The sequence below is a fragment of the Gopherus evgoodei genome, chromosome 10 (assembly GCF_007399415.2).
Source record: "Gopherus evgoodei ecotype Sinaloan lineage chromosome 10, rGopEvg1_v1.p, whole genome shotgun sequence".
Classification (NCBI taxonomy): domain Eukaryota; kingdom Metazoa; phylum Chordata; order Testudines; family Testudinidae; genus Gopherus; species Gopherus evgoodei.
In genome coordinates this window covers 52,863,126-52,884,236 of record NC_044331.1, presented here as the reverse complement: position 1 = coordinate 52,884,236, position 21,111 = coordinate 52,863,126, and the positions used below count along the sequence as shown (strand labels likewise).

At 39.5% G+C, this 21,111-nt stretch overlaps 1 protein-coding gene across 6 annotated transcripts in view; it reads right to left on the bottom strand.

Moving 5' to 3' along the window:
* CREBBP (CREB binding protein) overlaps positions 1–21,111 on the bottom strand; it is a 195,071-nt gene that overhangs the window by 6,758 nt on the left and 167,202 nt on the right. For all 6 annotated transcript variants that reach the window (XM_030577229.1, XM_030577230.1, XM_030577232.1 and 3 more), the window contains 5 exons: positions 11,862–12,012; positions 10,847–10,993; positions 10,228–10,341; positions 9,488–9,653; positions 8,196–8,363 (listed from right to left, as the gene is read on the bottom strand). In XM_030577229.1, coding sequence (XP_030433089.1) covers positions 8,196–8,363; positions 9,488–9,653; positions 10,228–10,341; positions 10,847–10,993; positions 11,862–12,012 — 746 coding nt within the window. The remainder of the gene's footprint in view (positions 1–8,195; positions 8,364–9,487; positions 9,654–10,227; positions 10,342–10,846; positions 10,994–11,861; positions 12,013–21,111) is intronic.

Genomic DNA, 21,111 nt, shown 5'->3' with positions numbered 1-21,111 from the left:
GCTTTGTTTCTCTGAAATTCTGTGCACCCCGAGGCTCAATGTGCAGACAAGGATGAGTGTTCTGGGGGATTTAAAATTAAAAAGACTACGCATTATTTCATTCAGAAAATTGGCTACTGTGCATGTACAATTCTTTCCAATAGAAGTTTTGTAACAAGGACATATGCCAGGCAGATGCCGTGACACACCAGACTGTAATGACTGTGTATTAAATGGTAGAGGCAAGCACAGGGACAATCATTTCCTTTAAAAACCCATCAATATGGATTTTCACGGCTGACTGAGGGATCAATTTTATGTATGAATAATAATTTTTAAAGCACTTTCTATGCCCATTTACAGGTCAGATTATGTTTAGATTTATAAGACCAGCCAAATAAAAAATTGCCTCTCTTTGGAACCAGAGGCCCTTGACAATTATTTTAAAACATGAACGCCAAGTCAAAAACCTCCCAAAACACCCCTCCCTGAGTTGTGATTTCCACAACTCAAAAGCATCTATGAAAAGTTTATGAAATGAAATACACACACACATTCTTTGTAAGCAATTTATTCAAACATGAAGGCAATCACCATCTAAACTGAAAAGCTTGCAATTCAGTAAACAGTCTCCACTCTTCTAACAAGTTAGGATTCTCTCTCTTGCTTTTGCCTTTAGATACCAATATTCTTTTATCAATTCATTCATTTTTTCAGCATCTACCTTGTACTGAAATTTTGACCAAGCCCTTGTGAATGCATTAAAAACACACTAGTGCTGCTAATGGGAGTCAGACAGAAGTGCAGGTCTTTTCAGAATTGACCACATTCTGAATTCAACTGTCCTGCATTCCTTTATTTTCCTTCCAAAATTTTAATGCAACAATGATTCAGCCTCCTTTGCAAACATATGTTCAGGGCAGAAATCTAACTCTTCACCCTTACAGGCTAGGAGAGAAAGGAAAGTCAGGGTTATATCCTATCAGCCATGTTTCAGCCCCTTCTTTGTAGTTTGGGAACAAACTATGACCTCGGTGTACTGGATCAGCCTTTAATCCCACAGTTTCCTTAAATATTTTTTTGGTTTTGTCCTTGTGCTGTTCCAGCTCTTTGCTGTCAATTAGACCAAACCCGATTTCCCTCTGAGATGGCGATGGTGTTATCAGCCTGTAATCCAACAAAGCCCTTCAAAACTTCCTTCAATTGCTTTTCTACATTTCGTGCTTGTCTACACAGGCCCTTGATAAGTAAAATGTTGGTATTTTTGGATCTAAGTCCTCCACCAACTCAGTGCGACATAACATTTATGTTTGTTGAGTGCAAAGGCAGAAAAACAGGGCTTGTCTTCAACAGCAACCAAGGACTGTTCAGTGCAGCTTGGAGCGGAGGAGAGGGTAAAGGTGCCTTTTTGCACTTCCCTCTTTCCGCACCATCCAGGCACCAGGATAGTCCCTGTGGTAAATGAGAGCTGCCTGAGAGCGACTCTCATTTGTGCTGGGTGCCAACTGTACCAAGGGAGCATTAGGGTAGCCAAGTGTCAGCAGGCCATAGGTTCCTTGGAGGGTGGTGGGGGAAGAGATTCAACAGTAGCTACTCATGAATCTTCCTAACACAAGGGGAGTGGTGAATCTTCAAGTGGCTGTCTGAATTTAGAGCAGCTTTTCCCCATGTGAGTGTATGTGGAGAACATGAGCTGGGGGGAGCCGTGGGAAGGCAGGGGCTGCCAACCATCATGGTTGCATCACGTACCTGAGGATTGTGTTATGCAGGGGTGCCAAATTCTCGTAAATTATGGTCCCTGATATAAATTTAGGACTCCGTACTCCCTTCAATCCATAGCAATTGCCTATGTTGTCACTGGAAAGTTTGCAGAGAGATCAAGAGGCAAATATGGCTTTTATGTAGTAACTAAACTCTCTAGGTTTTTTCATTTTGTTTTTTATTCAGGACCTTATTTTTGCATTTCGCATTACTCAGTGAGAAAATACACTTCTCTTTATGGGGTCACTGCTATCTCTGCTCTGTTTCCCCAACCTCTTTCTTTGTTTCTTTCCCTCCTCCCTGTCTGTATTACCTATGTTGTTTGTTCCCTCTGCATTTCCTTCTCTGCAACAACTCCTAATTCCAAATTCCCTGTAGGCTTCACTGCCGCTCTCTCCCCTCAGTCTATTTGCTAAAATGCTCAGCACTGAACTAGTCAATTTTGACACTGAAATATTACTGGATTGCAGAGATGACACTTCAAAGAGATTAATAGGGCATTGGGGCATGCACACTTCTCATTCATGGTTTCAGGCAGCCAGCAGACTGAGACAATCACCATTGCATCAGTTATGCTCAGCTCACATTTGGAAGCTGCTCTTCACAAACATGAGGTAGAAACTTCAAGATTTTGGACAATCTGAATATGTCATATGAACTACATAAATAAATCAAGAGGCTACAATTTTGACATCCCTGTTAGGTGCAATTTCTTTCTCAATGAGATTTGAAATAGTGACAGAAGTTTAGGATAAATGCATTTGAGAAGTTTAGGATGTCTGCACGCTTTCATTCTGTTTGCATTTTCTAAGCCAAAATGGCAAAGTCTTCACTGCTACACTTCTCTGCCATTCTTGGATTGACATCTTCAGCAACTTGGATACAATATTATGTTTTCATTCTAGACACAGAAAGACTAGCATTAAGTAGGAACACATATCCCCCTGGTATGGATGCTTATAGCCTTTATCACACCATTTCTCATTTTCAGCCAGCTATCTTGCATTAATGCAACTGTTGGTTCTTTTGGCTCGTAAGTTTTTTCTCTTCTCTTCACTTACAACATCAGGCAGTGAACCTATGAGTTCAAAACTGCACGTTCAGAGAAGTGCTTCAAGCATTTCTTTAAATTGTTCATTTTGTGCTATATTTAAAGTGCCTGCAACTTAATAAAATTTAAATCTTTGACTTTCTGTTAATATTGCTGACCGTCTTTAGTGCAGATTCATCTTTGCCATTTTGAAGGTGTTAAAAATGAAAAAACTACTCCTGAAGGAAATTTATGTTGAGAAACTGTTGGAAGACCTGTAGTTAAAAATTACTGTAGCCACATTTTGATGACAATGATTTTCAACTTGTCCAATCAATCACTTGTTTCCTACTACTTCCTTCAATCTAAGTTACACTGAGTCAGCTAAATTAAGTAATTATCAAACATTAATAATGAATACTAATTACCTACTTGCAGTATTGACCAGCAGCTTTCACATGGACTACATTTAAAATAAGAGGAAGTTACTGACCTTGTGCAATAACTATGGTTCTTCAAAGTGTGTCCCCCTATCGGTGCTCTACTGTAGGTGTATCTGCACCCCGATTTCAGATTTTAGGTGGCAGTGTCTGTTCAGCTTGCACACGTGCTCTCCTTCCCTTGTGCTCTGCCACTAGGCTACGTAGCGCTGTGTGGGTGAACCGCTCTCAGTTCCTTCTCTACAACAGAGCCCCTTTCTTGCAAACTCCAAAGCAGAGGGCAAGAGGGCGAGCCACAGAGTACTTATAGGGGGACATCTCCCTATGGGTGCTCCACTGTACATGACTTCACAGTAGTGTCCCCTAAGGAGGGCTGGGGCTTTGGAATGGAGTCTATTATTGATGACACCAATGAGCCGAAGTTGGCATCAGAAGCAGAGTCTGAAGTAATTACATAGAGTTCCGCGAAAGTATGAGCAGAGGCCCACGTTACTGCCCTGTAGATTTCGGAGATGGAAATATCTTTAACAAATGCAACAGAGGTGGAGATGGATCACATGGAGTGTGTGCAAATTCCTGATGGAGGCAGCAGGTTACAGGCATGATAACAGTTAATGCAATTTGAGACTTATTTGGAAAGCCAGTGAGCTCATATTAATGGCTCAGATGAGTAAACTGTAGAGAATGCACTAAATCCAGAGTTGTAGTGCTTCCATGCAAAAGAGAGGATGACCTGGCGACTCCCTGACAATTTATGTAAAACACGCATGCTATGTTGTCTGTCATAATTTTTGTGAGAGTATCCCTGATGAATGGGAGAATGTGTGCAGGAATTTCTGACAGCTCTTACCTCCAAAAGGTTGATGTGGAGTACAGCTTCCATGGGAGACCACTTGCCCTGAACTCTGCAGTACCAGTGGAATCAGTATTGGTGAGTCTTGCGCAAATGGGATCCATGCACAGACCTTGGATAGGGATTTCCACCCTTCCAGGGAATGTTTGACCCTGGAGAGTATCACTAACGGTTTGTTTAGCCTGTCTTTGTTTGGAGCGTAAACAGATCTGAACCATGCCTGTAGACACCCCATGTGTAGTCGGGCATGAGATGTCACAAACGTGAATGCTGCCATGTGCCAAAGAAGCTGAGGCCATTTCTGGCTGACATTTGTTGGCTGTCTCTATGAGACTGGTCAGAGCGTCGAAACTGTGCTGCAGGAAGAACGCTCTCGCCTGCACGGTGTTGAGTTCGGCCCCTATAAATGCCAAACACTATACTGAAGTCAAGGTCAATTTCTGGATATTGAGTTGTAGACCCAGTTGTGCAAATATGTGCATAGTCCTTTGCGTAGCTCATAGGGTGTCTTCAAATGAACGAACCTTGTCCAGATATGGGTAAATAATGTTCATGGATGTGCCACTACGAAGGAGAGGACGTTGGAGAATACACCTGGGTGCAGAGGACTGGTCAAATGGAAGTACTCTGTACTGGTAGTGGTCCTGCCCAAAGGTAAATTGGAAGAATCTTCTATGGGACAGTAGGATTGAGATGTGAAAGTAGGAATCCTGTAGGTTAGGGTTGAAAACCAATCTCTCTGCTCCAGAAATAGAATAGCAGCCGCTAGTATGATCATCTTGAATCTTTTGCACCATCACACATGTGTTTAGTGCTCTTAGATCTCCTATGTGTCTCCAATATTCCTTTCTCTTGGGGATCAGGAAATATCTGGAATAAAAGTCTTTGCCTCTGAAGTGTATAGGGACTGGTTCTATGGCCCTTAGTCATAGAAGGTGATCTATTTCCTAACGTAGCAGTCTCTTGTGAAAACGGTCCTTTAGAGGAATGAGAAGGGAGAGAACTGAAGTGGATAGAATAACCCTTGGAAATGATCTCCAAGACCCATTTTTTGGAAGTGATGTTTTCCCAATTCCTGAGGAAGAGAGAGAGGTGACATCCGAAGGGATGTGGAAAGCCCAGGTGTTGCAGATATTGCTGTAAGGAATGGTTGTTCAGGGCCTTGACCAAGTGTTAAACCTGGTGTACTGGGGTCAAGGGCTGGGATGTTGAGGATTGAGGGGCTGCTGGTTTCTGCTTTTGCTCTAGGTCTCTCTTGTTGGGGCTCACAGCATCACAGCAGTGGGAGAAACTGGGGCGGTCGGGATCTATGAGTCGGTTATGAATTGAATTTCCTTTTCTGTCTCAGTGTGCAGGTTCCTAGAGAGCGCAGCGCGGCTCAGGAATCCTTCAAAAGTATGAAGTGAGGCATCAGTCTTGACAGCGAAGAGTCTGGAGCCCTTGACAAGGAGGTCCTCAACCATCATCTGTACTCCCCTTTGGCAGCCCTGAGAGATGCAGCTATGAAACCCAGCTCCTTAACATCACCATCGAAACTGAGCGAGCCACTGTATCCACAACATCCAGTGTGGTCTGTAGTGATGTTCTCACTACCAGCTGGCCCTCATGTATGATGGCTTGAAACTATTCTCGTGCTTCTGGCAAGTGGTCAATAAGGCACTGAGTGTTCCATAATTCATGCAGTCGTACTTTGCCATTAAGGTTTGGCAGTTTGAAATCCTGAATTGCAGAGTTGCTGAGGAGCATGCCTTCCTTCCAAATAAGTCTAGCCTCTTACAGTCTCTGTCATATGGCATCGATTTAGTATGGTGATGCTGTCCTCGTGAATTAATGGCATTCACAATACAGTTATGTTTGCCTCTTTTGGGGGCACGTAGTACTTCTTGTTGGACCTTTTACATGTTGGCGCAACAGAGATTGGTGTCTGCTTGATAATCTAGGCATGATCTAAAAGCGCCTTGTTGCTTGAGAGAGCAATTCTTGAAGAGGAGGAGGTGTGCCATATGTCCAGGGGCATCACTGCTTCATTCGGAGAGGAAGAGGAGATATTTGTCATGTAGTCTCCTCTTCTAGTCTGGCCTCCTGCTCCTCCTAAGGGTCCTCCTGAGGTTCTGGGGCTCTGAATATGAGTACACTGTGGGAATGCACCAAATCCAGAGTTTTAGTGCTTCTGTGCAAAAGAGAGGGTGACCTGGTGCCTCCCTGACAATTTATGTAAAACATGCATTCTATGTTTGTTACATTGCACTCCACATGTTTTACGAAAATACACTTATGAATTTGAATATGATGTAACTGGAATATGCTTCATGCAAAAGGTCTTTTGTAAACTATCATTACAAAGCTTATAATCTACCGAGTGTGTTCATCCTATTTGTTTGTATGTATTATTTCTGTGTCAGGATTTAGGAGAATAAGATATAAATATGTTTACATCAGTAATACATGTTAAGTGGAAGCCATTAAGAGTGCTTCAGAATCAAAGAACTGTAAATGGCTCTGTTTACTTTCACACCTTTCTGTGTATGTGTAGGCCAGCCCAGGAAGAATGGAGGCTGGGGTCTGACAGGACATGTGACCGTGTAACATGATGCTGGAATCCATCTTAAATCTGGTACTTTTCCATTTAGAAGGAGAGGCGGGGACCCAGAGAGACAAAGATTCCTGACTTGTGCCAAAGCTATAAAAGGAGGTGGAGCCCAGGATTGGGCCCAGACTAGGAAGGAGTCTTGTCTGTGAAAGAAGCTTATTGGAACATCTCTGAGGGTAAGATATTACCTGTAATCAGTTTCTTAATGTATTAGGCTTAGATTTTGTGTTTTTTTTTTCTTTATTTTGCTTGGTGACTTACTTTGTTCTGTCTGTCATTACTTGAAATCACTTAAATTCTACTTTTTATACTTAATAAAATCACTTTTATTTATTATTGAACCCAGAGTAAGTGATTAATACCTGGGGGAGCAGACAGCTGTGCACATCCCTCTATCAGTGCTATAGAGGGTGGACAATTTATGAGTTTACTCTGTATAAGCTTTATAAAGAGTAAAATGGATTTATTTGGGGTTTTGATCCCATTGAGAACTAGGTGTATGGGTGTTGGCGAGGTAACCTGCTGAGCTGTTTCTGGTTGAAGTCTGCAGCTTTGGGGGGCGCGGCCCAGACCCCAAGTCTGTGTTGCAGCAGGCTAGCGTGTCCAGCTCAACAAGGCAGGGTTCTGGAGACCCAAGCTGGCACGGAAAACAAGCTCAGAGGTAATTTCAGCACATCAGGTGACAGTCCCAAGGTGGTCTCTGAACATTTCACAATGTTATCTGTCATGATTTTTTTTTTTTTTGAGAGTATGCCTGATGAATGGAAGGAAGTGGCTGCACCAAAAGGTAGCCATACCAGAAGGGCTGGGGATCAGAAAGTGGCTGGGAGGGTCTCAGTTGTTGTAATGATGGGGCATGGTGTGAGACCAGAGGGAGGTTGTCATCTTGGTCACTGACTCCCTGCTGGCATAGAGTGGGGCTGATAGGGAAGCTAGAGGTAAACGCCCAGGTGCCACTGATGATTCTGTGGACTGGAACATGCTCGGTACTGGCGGAAACTACACCACCTAGAATTTTGGGCTAAGTCAGTGAAAAAACTTTAGTAATAAGCAGCATTAATATTTGAATTTCAGTCCCCTATCACTGCAAATCGACATGCATAGGCTTGCTATAGAAAGAATAATTCAGGCTTCAAATAGGTGTCTTTCAAAATATTCAGATATTTTAAGGTAGTTTGAATTTAGAAATTCAGCGAAAGGGCTGTAAAGCAAACCAGGCAGTCATCATGCAATCCAAAATAGCTGACAGACATCCTTGGGTTTTAGAAAGCATTTAAAAAGAAAGTAGGAACGTTGTCTGTGACATGGAAGTTTTTACTACTCTATTTAAAAAGTACCACAGAATTTTTACTTTTATCTGGCAAGAAGCTAGAAATGTAGCTGATGGGAACATTGGCTTAAAAACTCAACTGAAAGACAAAAAATATTTTTTCTTCTAGTTCTGAATTGCATTATCAGTATTGGGTATGAGCTCTAGCTGAGATTAGCAACGTGGACAACGTTCTGATCTGGGGACAAATATTGTACCAAAGGTTAACTTACCTCTGTTGTTTCACTAGCTGCTGTACTTTCCTCTTTCTTCCTTTCCTCCTCTTCCTGTTCCAGCTCTTTAATGCTCTCTTCCAGCACATTTGGCCAGAAATCACCTTCAAAGTAAGGCAGCTCCTTGGCACTCGTCAGCCTGTCCTCAGTTGCTTGTTTGAAGATATCCTGTTAAATGTGTCACATAATGGTAACATTGAATGAAGTACCAAAAAAAAAAAAAAAAGAAAAAAAAAGCCTGAAGTCAATAGCAGAACCTGCTGCACTCACATGGCTTAAAACTTTTTTAGTACACAGTAGGACACTTGGAAAGGAACTGGTTCTACATGGAAGAGTTTACAGTATATTCTAAAACACTGTCACAAATACAACTGGACAGCTAATGATTATAAAGTTACTAGCAATATATACATATGTTTAGTTATTTCAAAACAAAGTATGTGTGTGATCAGAAAAGAACAGATTCTCTACCAGTCTTCTCCTTTGTAACCCTCAGTGGAATACAATAGGGACCATTACTCAAAGAAGAGAACTCTCTCTCAAAGGAGAGATTTTTTTGAAAGAAAAAAAACCTGGCTATTAGGCTAAACGTTAGTCACATGTCCTACACCCCAAGGAAAGAACACCTCCTGTGCAAATTTACAAGTGGCACAGCTTTTCCGTTACAAGATAAGCAATGAATGTGACAAGGGCATCATGGAGCCTTTCATTTACCACCCAGCTAAGTTAGCTAATTAAGAGTGAACAGCACAACTTTCCTTAGCATCAGACAAACTCAGTGAGAAAACTCCTTTCAAATGTACTGTGCACCTTCAGTCTGAGATTTTCAATAGTCATAACTTAGTCAAATTAAAACCAATTTTTGCCACCATCTTCCATAGCACTTTTCCTTGACAAAGGCTATTTCCATGCCAAAACTCATCTTTCAACTCCAGGCATCTCAGGACCACTGCTATTCAAATAGGCTTGATTATATACTGTATAGCTATATATAGAGATATTTATATTTATTTATCACCCACTCTCTAACCAAACCTGGCTGAATTAGTTTTGCTTAAATATTTACAAAAAATTTCCATTCAGGCAGAGACCAAGACTAAAAGGCTGTTGCCTCAGAGGTGAAAGTTGCAGAAAACTGTAAGCAAGGGAAGATAATGGCTAAAAATGTTAACGTTTATAAAACATTAACCAGAACAGTCATTGTCTCTTCCCTTATATTGAAGAAGTGTAGTAAGTAGCCTAGATATAATGAATACTGTAAAATCAATCCAGCCAGTAAAAGGTATACAGACCTTGTAGTCATGAATGATCCTCTCAGCAAATGCCTTGTCCAACATCTTCTTATACCATTCTTGCAGGCGTTTGGGTTTTGGTATTTTCTGATCAGGGGGATGGCAATGGAAAATATAGTCATCTCCTTCACTTGGCGGACAGGCCCAAATGTGACCTGTCACATATCTGCAGGTTACACGTGAAAACCAACAACACCTCAATTAACACTCATTTGGCATTTTAATTAAATTCCTTTGCCTTTTCTATACATAAACCCAACCGCATTTAGAAATAGATTCAGACTTCTCACTTCCTTATAAAGATGTTGTGGAGTTTTATGGCAGTAATAGCTTGTGTCTATACAAAGGCCCATGGTCTAATCATGGAACTTAGGCTTTGCTGGGCTATTTAGTATCCACCTCTCTCACCAGTTTAGTGGGTGGAGGGAGTGAGATTCTCTCAGTCTAAAAAGGGAAAGAGAAATTTATGAAAAACGTTACCAGTACGGGGGGGGGGGGGGAAAACACTATATGCTCACTGGTGCAGAAATCCAAACCCTAATCTCCACTGTGGGACAAGAGGTGTCTGTTTCATAAGACTCTTGAGAAGATGATGGAAGGAAGGTAAGAGATTATCTTAAACAAATCAAAATAAGAGAGAAGTCTACTCTTTAATTAAAGTTACACAGAATAACCATACTGTTCACATGACATTGGATTACAGCATCACTTTGCAAAGAATTCAGACAACTTTTGCTCACCCAAGTTTCTTCACATACTCCAGATATCCAATAAGGATTTCATGATATACGGCAGTTCGGAGGCAGCGGGGTCGGAAGAAATGAATACTATCTAGATACGATATGTACACACGCCTGTTAGGATCAGGGAGAAAACAAAAAATGTTATTCAAATACAAACCACATTAGATTTCATAGGCTGGTGTTCAGCTTTTACAACGGCCACAGACTTGGTTGTTTTGGGCAGAGACCTGGAAAATAAAGAGACTGTAGCTGATTTCAAAGAGGAGGAGCACTTTTCGCGGACCAAAGAGACACGTCAAAGTACATGATGTAAAGCTGCTGAAATAAAAGTGAAATATTGCTAGTGTTTCACCTTTTGGACAACAGGCAAAGATATTGAGAAATCAGGGAAAATGCTAGCATGGAAGTAGACAGATTTGAATTTTATGTACTTCCTAACATTTTGACTGTCAATTTTTTTTTTGGATGTAGAAAAGTCTTCACCACACTTAACTTTATAGTAAGACTGCGTGTGCCATGAATATTTCAGTATGTGGAAGGATGTGCAGCTAGCCTGTATTTAAAGTATTAAAAGTCTCCATGTGCACCAGTCACTGTTGGAGAAATGAAAAAGTACCTGGTATTTGGAGGTGGGCAGTCAGAGCCATACTCCTGCACATGCATGCCAAAGAAGCACACATCCACTCCATCTATCTCCTCGAAAGCAAACAGAGCTTTGGTTCGGTAAGGGAAGGACTCTGACATTTCACCAGAATCCACAAACCTGCAGGAAAGGAAGAAATCTATCAATGGACACTAAAATTCAATCAAAACGAAGCAGATCTTTACAACATTCTTTAAAATTCTATCAAAACGAAGCAGATCTTTACAACAGTCTTTAATTCTTCAGAAATATTTAAGTACCAGTTCTGGCAGAGTATAGAATCATATTAAAATGGTATCATGGCAATGCAAGGTCAGTTTCCATAAAGCCTCGAGACAAAAGTTTTTCCATACAATTAACTTATGATTGAACGTACAAACACAAAGTACAAGATTGTCCAAAGAAACTGCCAGCCTCTAAATAAATGGTACATTAGTTATAACACGTTGAAGTTACTAAGTGAAATGCAGTCAACACTTTGCCATCTGTGGAGTAAAATTAAGTACTTTTATGGATAAAGCCTTTCAAAAACCATCCCATTTATCAATCAGCCCATTTACTATAAAAGCATTTCCAGCAGCCAATGTATACAGAAAGGCAACATACTTAATGAAATATTACTAGAGTAGAACTTTATTAATCTGCACTGTACTAAATTATGCATCCTACAATCTGCATAAAACGAGTGTAAAAACAATGCTGCATAATCTAAGATCGCATTATTTTTATAAAATATACTACAGAATATATCAGTGTCATAAGTAAGTTAAAAGTTAAAATACAACTCCCAAAATAAATTAACAAAGTACATTTTACAGTGTATTGTCTTCATTATGTTTGTTCACTTGCTTGTCAATTACCAAACTTTGATAATTTATGAAGTATCTCCAAATCAGTGCAAACTAGTGAGGTTCTACTATACCTAGGTAGGTAAAAAGTTACACAAGATATATACTTCAAAATCCTACCATAAAAAAAAAGGACTGACCTGGATTTCATTCCTGGTTTTACTTCTACTGTCTTATCTGAACTTGCTACCACTCTGACAAAAACTTCCCCAGCTTCAGGATGATTCTGTCGCCGCAAAAACTTGTTTACTCTATCTTCCAAATGATTTCCTAAACGGGTAGTTTGAAGCCCTAAGGGGGAAAAACATCAAAGACCAAGTAAGTAGTGATAAAAAGTCTGAGGAAACTAAAACATAGCTTAGATTGAATCACAGTGTCAGAGAGATCTTTCTGACTCATTGCTCCTAGAATGATGCTTTCAGTTTTCTTTACTATTGCATGAGAATTAGAGTTACCTTCTACAGCCAAAATAAAAAGTCACCTTCTTAGCGAAAGTTAAATTTACACAACTCTTATAGGCTGGCTAACCACACCTCAGTGGAAAAAACACTTTCTAAATGCACTAATAAAGGAGGCTTTCATAGTAATTAAAAATTTGTATGAGATTTTTTAAATACTGCAAAACTTTTCTTGTAAGAAAAACACTCATCTGGCAGTTTGAAAGATTATATCAGTTTATAAATCTGGCTCCCAGTCACACCTTTTCAAGCAAAGCAAGTCAACAGAAATAAAAAGCCTCCTGACTTCAATGGATCTTTCACTGTTTTTAAAACAGATTTTTTAGTCTGAGTAATCTACATAAATTATAAAAATGTACATACTGAGTGTTAATAGTTATTTGCCCTGGCAAAGAAACCCCTAAAGGTTCAAGTCCACATACAGTATACCCCTGCTCCACTAATTCAGGTGCTTTTTTTTAACATAACATTTAAAAACTATTCATAGAAAAGTACACTACAGACAAAAAGTTACAATTTTTAATACATTCAAAATATAAAGTCTCTCAAAACGTTACTTTTAAAGAAAGTCTTTTAAATTGTGAAATTGTGAAAACAAGAGTACCTTATGTTGTAGGGCTTATTGCTACTGCTTTTTAAAATCATTTATACAATTTTACATACATTTTGCCACATAGTAAGTTGTATTTAATTATTCTAGTCTTATGAGCATATTTCTCCATACCTAAAATCAAAGTGGTGGCATAATTCACTTATGCATTCTCATGGTCACCCATTTTACCCTGCTACATTTAATTCACAGTCCTTCACAGCTACTATTCATCAGCTGTAGGGATACGTGATTTGCCACAGAGGTCACAGAAATGTGAATTTGAATAAAAAGTCAGTGAAATCTTGCAAAAATGGCTGTAAAAACACATTTGATTAGGCCCCCAGAACAAATGGTGTTGTAACTTGACACAAGGTCACAGTGCTACTCACATTTGGCCTGTCCACCTCTCCATCTCCTATGGGTGGACAAGCCAAATCTGAGTGGTGCTGCAACCCCATATGCCAGTTTGCAATGCCTGGAGCTGGGCCCAACTCTGTGGGACAGGAGTCTGTAGGGTGAGTGCAGGATGGGCTTACTCTCCAATCTTCCCCAGCCCCATCCCCCGCAGGGGCCTCACCGTTCAGCACCCCTATGATACACATTTATGCAGCAAAAATTACATTAACTGGTGACCTTTTCATGACTTATCTTCTTTCCCCTCCTCACCTCTGCAATGAAATTTACTAAAAATTTCTTCCATGCCAAAATAATAACTGTAATCAGTTGCCATCTAGTGAGGAGGCAAGACTGTTGTCTCTTATAACTGACCATCTGGGATATTCACATTGTAGTGGAACTGAATACCCATCAGAAGATTACTTTAAAACCCAAGAGTGCACTGACAGTTATAATGATGCAAAAGACGACACCATTCCTACCTACAGAGCTTACATTCTAAGATTTTATTTCATATGAAAATATATAAAAATATACAGTATATAAAAATTAACCGTAAGCATACCACTTCCATAACACCTCGATAATCTAACTCCACAATCTAGTGAGATTCTGTGGTTAGGACATTAGCACAGCACACACTGGAATGTCACTACATGGGAAACTGCGTGCTGACTGCAGAGGAACTCAATACAAGAAAAATTATCATTTCCACTTTAATACTAATACGCTGAACGATGATGTGGGACATTCCGCTAATCATATTACAGTGGATTGGGCTTTGACGTTTACACTTGCAGATAATCTTTAAAAGTGGTATTTCATTTTGGCAATGTTTATATCTTAAGAACATAGAAAAAAGGTGCACAGTTCCATTATATGAAACTAATTAATTGCATCCAGCATATTTTTAGCTAGCAGTTGTAATTAATTCTACTAATTATTTTGTCCTCATTTTAACATCTTTCAATGGGTAATTCTACCAAGTGATTCCCACTTCCCTTCAAGGTAATTTCATCACTCTGTGCTATTACACAGTAAGGCACAGAAATTAAGGAGAAGGCCAAATTAACAGGTGTATAGAGCAAGAACATAACTATGTTTGCATGAGATTACTAACATCCACGCCAACCCAAGCACTGCTATGTTTCTTTACAATGTTATCAATCCTTCGTTTACCCTAAAATATAATCCTTAAGAGCCATGCATTTTGACTTCTCTAAAACCGTTAATATTCTGTTAACAGGCTACTGTATTTTAGCTCTCAGCTACAGTTCATAGTTATTATAAAAAGCTATTGAGGAGTTTTTAAACTTATTTTTCAAGACAATCCTTAGTAAAGCTTGAAAAACATATCCGGCACCTACTACCTTGAGAGCTTGGGGTACCTTTGGGCTAAGTTCCCTCTCAGTCACATGGCCACGCAGCAGGTTATCACAGGCCACTCAGGAGGGGGGAGGTGCCCCTTCCCCAGCCCATCCGGAGCTACTAGGGCTGGGTCACATACAGCGGAAAGCAATTAAAACGCCGAGCCAAGCAGGAGCGTCCCCCGCCCACTGTGCTGCAGCCAACTCAACTGGTGAGTTTAATGAGCGACTGAGTTAGCCTCCACCTTGCGACTTGTTCCGCTCTGCAGGATGGAGTGCCACGCTGCCCCAGACTCCCCACAGCCGCTGCCCCCAAACTCATCAAGCCTTGCAAGCCAGCGGGCTTGAGGAGGCGAAGGCTGATACCCGCATGGCCTGTGGGGCATGCGTCTTCATGTGTGGAGCTTGGCTGAGGGCAAAATTACAGTGGTTGATGCAGCCGAGAGTGGTTTTAACCCTCCTAGCAGGGCTGGGGAGCTCAAACTCAACCACGAGCGCCTCCTCCATGAGTGTGGGAGGCAAAGCCCTTCCCATGCAAAGTTGCCCACTTTGCCAGCAGTCCACGAAGCTTCTTGCTTGTGTTATATCTTTTTTCCTCCATAGCTTCGTTCCGTTTTAATTTGGTTTCCTATGACAGATGATTTCTTTTTTCCAAGATGATTTTGGTGTCTGCCTCCTGACACCCTGACCAACCCTACACTGTGTTCTTTACCAGTCTCCCCTATATTTTGTCTGACTAGGTTCTTATGTGGATACCATCACCATAGTATCAGAGTGCTTTTTCTGGGTATAAGCAACAATGATTATTTTCGTTCCTTCCCTGCTGGCAAGAAACATGTTTGGTTTGGGCTTTTCAAACATAAGTATGAAAGTAAGGGTAGTATTGTAGAGAAGACTGGGTAAAGATTAGTTTTACATTTAGATTCATAGATTCCAAAGCCCCAAGGTACCACTGCGATCATTCTAGTCTGACTTCCTGTCTAAGAGCCATAGAACTTCCCCAAAATAATTCCGAAAGCAGATCTTTTAGAAAAACATCCAATCTTGTTTTAAAAATGGTCAAAGATGGAGAATCCACCACAACCCTTGGAAAGCTATTTCAATGGTTAATGACTCTCACTGTTAAAAATTTATGCCTTATTTCCAGTCTTAATTTGTCTAGCTCTGAATGCTCCTTCTCCCGCTTCTTTGCCCCAAATCTTTCTCTCTCTGCAATATTCCTATCTAATCTATTTAACCAATTTCAGTCTCCCCTCATACACAGGGATAGGTACATCTAAACAGATACTTAAATGACAAGAGGACTATTCCTAATAGCCAAATACCAATACCATTCTTTAAGAGCAATGCTCAGATGAGAAGTCAACCAGTCACTGGGAAAGAGCATGCAAACTGCTGTTCAGGATCTCCATCTTTTCCTGCTAGTTGGTGTCTGACAAATCTGAAATGCTCAACCTAAAGCAGAAGTGGCACACTCTCTCTCTGTTCTCTCCCTCAACAGAGCCTCCTGATTGCTGTGATGATGGCATGGGATCTTCATTCCTCTACTTTCTACTAGCCAAATGCTAGTACATTTCCTCTACTTTCTACTAGCCAAATGCTAGTTCTCTTACAGAAAGAGAAAGTTTGTCTCTACTACTCTGTCCTTCCCTTAAGTTTTCTAGGTGCTGAATGGGGAAGTGTCTACTCTTCCCTAGTCAGTTTACAAGTCTCCCCCACTGCACAGTTCCAGATCCTTCCTCCATTGCTGATCATAATTCTCCGAAGTAACTAAGTAAAACTGACCTGAGTCTTGTCCGTTTTTCAGATAACCAAATGATTCTGAACAGGCATAGTGAACACTGAAAAGATTGCCAAACTGCAGCAGGGTGAAAACTGACCAGAGCTCTGAGCAGCAACAGAGATACTGGAGCCATCTCTCTACATATTTAGGAAGATGACACTGTAACAGTTAAATTAGATTTATATTTGGAAGTTTATCTTCGCAACCAGGAATGTTTGAAATTAAAGAAAAAAAAAAGAAGCTTGGATATTATAGAAGTCGACAGCAATTGCCCAGAAAAGCTTTCTGTGGGCAAATGCATTTTTAAAGCCCTGTTTTTTTACAATATTTGCAAATTTTATTGTTCAAGCTAGTGGTTCTTAACTTGTGGTCTACATAGAACTGACTTTTCATCTTCTCGTCCTTGTTTCTACCTCTCTAGAACGAGCCACTACTAAAACAAATTGGGGGAAATGGGAGAAAGAACAGATGCTGAAGCTGCTCTTAGGAACTGAAGCCACCAGTGTGCTAGGATTGCTAGCCACTTCACGGGGCTGCCAGCAGGAGAGTAACATCACAGGCAGAAGGAAACCAGATGGCCAGGCAATCTTTACAAGAGAGCAGGGAAAGGAGAGAGGAACAAGACAGTGGGGTAGGGAAGATGAACTGAAAAAGAAAATGAAACTGTAAAAATTATTCCCCCATCCCCCAACAAAACTTATATTAAATTAAATGCACAATTTCAATTAAAATATGTTCCACACTCTATAAGAGTTTGAAAGCCTCTGGTTTAAGAAAATATTTGTCATGAAACCAACGCAAAAAACAGCCAGAGAGAAGAAAGACATTATTAATTCAAAAAGAAGATTAAATAAAAACTGTATTTTTATATCAAACTACCACCATTACCTTACAAACTTAAATTGAAGTCTGGTTTTATACAGGATTTGTCTCTCTTTACCTACTATTAAAATACCAGCAGTCAGACAATACCACAAAAATCAAGTAAATCAGGCTGTTTAGGACACTGTATTAATTATTGTGCCCTGGCAATATAGCATACTGTATAGCATGTAAAATCAGATATTTATGAGATCTTTTCAGCATCTAGGCATATGAAACCTTGTTTAGGTCTGAGTGGTAAATATAACTTGTAATTCACTGCTTTACAAGTTAATATAGTTTAAATGGTGAACTATAAAATGTCAAATATCTGTTTATAAATTCCCAAACACAGGAATATGTTCCAGATTTAAACCATAATAAAAACCTTTTGAACTGCTAGAACCTATGACTTCTAAAGAACAAAATACATTCCTCTCTCAATTCAAATCTTTCTTGTTCATTTCTCATTACTTAGAGCTTGCTTTTCCTTTAATGTGTGTTTCTTTTCATGCAATTTTTATATAGTTTATTAATATCCCCAGCCGAGAGACAGGAGAAAAGGTCTGGACCTCAGATGTGCTAAGTAACAGTGGAAGTTAATTTAAACTATGAAAAATAACTTTTTTCCCCACTTTAAATCTAAAAAACTTATATTCTTTTTTCTATTTTACCATTTTTAAACTGAAAATTCTTTAATTTCTAAGATAATATTTTCATTAGATATACTTCCCTGCTCTCTCCCGCCTCCCTTTTAAGTAATGCTATTGGGAACCCTGGGTCCAATAAAATATGAATGGAAGCATTATGTTTCTTCTTATGCCATCATTGCAGCTTTTGTAGGGATTCAAGGGTCCTGGAACAATTTTTACAGTTGGGGTGCTGATGATAGAAACCATGTATTTGGTGTTTGTTATTACTATTTCAAGCCACGGGGTAAGGGAGCACCTATAGTTCCAGCCCCACTGGGTTCCACAGAATATTCTTGCTACCCATTATAGCCCCACTGGATTCCACAGAATATTCTTGCTACTCATTATACTGGCCAGGACCTCTGAAAAGCCACCCACATGCAGTTGGACTGTGCAAGGTCCTTTCTATGACAATGCCTGGTATTAAGGACTTAAGTGATGCAAAGAACCTTGCAAGTGCCTCTGTGTTGGGGTTAATTTTATTCTGATAACAATTCCATAATTAAGGTTTAATCTAGCCCTACTTTCAGTGTACAGCTAACTTTTTATTGGAGAAATAATTTAAAAAAATATATTTTTTTGCAAACTGGAATGCTTAAAATAGAGTAAGAAATTAAATGAGGAGGAATGTGCAGGATTAAAGATCTTTATATGCCATTTTATAAAAATACCTGTGTTTTATATTGTCCCCTGGCATCTTGTGCTTTTTTGGCCCACGTGTTTTAGGTTATAGTAGGTTTTAAGAATTCTAAACTTTGCACACAGATGCAGCTCTTTGTGAATTCATGAATTAGGTATTTTTAATCCCTAGAATACCTTCTATAGACAAATTATTTAGAAAACTTAACTCTTATGAAGAGTAAGAAGGGATCAAATTAGACAATTCAGTTTCATCTTGCTGAGAGGTATCATGCCTTTTTATTACTATTTTTGATGGCACTGGAGGGCTGAAGAAATCCTCTTAGATCACAGAAGAAAAGAATAGGGCCAAGTGTGAGGAAGTGAGATATGAGGACTGAAGACAGCAATACACGGAAATTAGGCAGAACAAGAGGTAGGAATCAAGGAGGGGAACTTTGGCTTGTCAAGGATGATTATGAGCCTAACTATACCTGTCAGACGGATGAAGAGAATAACAGAAGGCTTGCTGGGTGGGGGCAAAAGGAGAAGTGTGTGTGGGGTCCTCTCACCACTTCAAGACGCCCCCTCTAGGAGGCATGCAGGGAGTCCCAGTTTCTCTCCAGCATGGTGCCCAGGAAACATATATACTTCAAAAATGTAACAAAAACCAAGGAAAACTGCACTTAAAGTTAAGATGGTGGTAATGCATCAGCAACCTAAGGGTAAAAAAAAATCTTACAAGAATACTGTCACACAAAAACAAAAAGCAAACAAAAAAAAAAAAAAACCACCCAGGAAACGCAAAGTTATGAATGAACTTAAAAGAAACCAAACATTTCCAAGTACAGAAATGCACTCAGACAACCTTAACTCTGCCTCTGTAGTGATGTCTTGAGGGAGGAAAACGCGAATAAACTCCAAAACAACCGTACCTACCCAAAAAGGTGAGTCTCAACAGCAACCACAAACACCAGAATACATTATTCTTAATCTTACAATGGCTGGGGTTTGTATAGTCATAAAATGTCCAGAGAATAAAACTGTACTTAAAATCTGGAGTAGATAAACAGATACTGAAGGCCATCATTCCACGATCTTCTTTATATGTGGGATTTTCAAAAGCATGCAGCACTGGCCTAACAGCTCCCACTACAGTAAACGGTAAAATTTGCCACTGACATCAATAAAAGCCGAGTTAGGCCAATGAAAATTTTGAAAATCTCACCCTAAAACTCCATATGCCACCAATTAATGAAATATCAGTAAAGAAGAATTATTGCATTACTTACACACATCTCCCAAGACTAGCTCATGAATGTATGGCACATGCATGAAAAAAGTGAAAAAATGAGCGTGTTGACAAAGAACAGTTACAACTTGTATACAAAAGTCTGTGCATGGACTGCCTTTATGAACAAAGATAACAAAGGGAAGACAGGAGTATAGTGAGTTGTGATCACTGGATCAGTACTCTGGCTTTTACAAACTAAAGAGATGTTCACTTCAGTCTGTGAATTTCTTGAACTTCTTCAAAAGTGTCCTAGATCCAAAAATACCACTTTATACAATGTGGAATGTATGCCTACTCTTCAAACCCTTAATTATAAAACTACAGTGTTCAAAATAATGGCCTCATATGAAAAGAAAAAGGAAGAAAGTTTGGAGGCTGGCATCATCACAGTGGAAAAAGTTAAGGTTGTCTGCACGCCTTTCCATACTTTCTAATGTTTGCATTTGTTTAAATTAACTCTGAATTTCCTAGGTTTCTAACGTTTAATTAGTTATTTCACTCTACACTATGAATGCCATATTCTGCAGTGCTAGTCCTTATTGTATATTCAGCACTCGTACTGTACTTGGAACTTTTGTTGATATCACTTGGTGTTCTGTGGAGTTAATGTGTACACAATCTGCAATAAAGATTAGCACAGCAGACTGAAAAACATTTTGCCTTAAGTGCCTAAAAGCTTTTGTTTTTTAATTAATATTTCAGCTACAATATGACAAAAATGCGAAACTAGAATTTTAGAAAAACTCTAGACATAAAAATGTGACAACTAAATATGATGTCTATTCAGACTGAGAATTTCTATTACTTTATACTAATTCAAAAAACAGAGAGCTGTAAAAGAAAACAACTGATCATTTACATTCCTGTTTTATACCAGAAGTGCATGGACTACAACAGTATGAGTCTGCATAACTTACATATTTTAATTCTTGTTGATTGCCGAGCACAGAAATGTCAGACGACATTTATTTCTGTTTTAAGGTTACATGGAAATTAGTCTAAGTTTAATCAGTCATCTATGTGTTTAGTTTTGTGTTTCTGCTTTATTTTATACATCAGAAATACTATATTTATATTTTTTGAAAGAACTGCCCCCCATAAAAAAACCTGCTCAAAATCAGAAGTTCAGCTCTCAGCACCATTCAATATAATCACTTCCACTTAACAGTGAATTCTGTGCTGTTCGTTGAGTTCTGCATACACTAGCCTTTGAGAAATCTCTCACCAATGCACTATCCATGGTGCAACTCCAGGGCATAGGCGTTAATGATCGAGACCTGTGTAGAGCAGGTCTACGTGACACTGAGTAAAATAATGGCAGACACTATT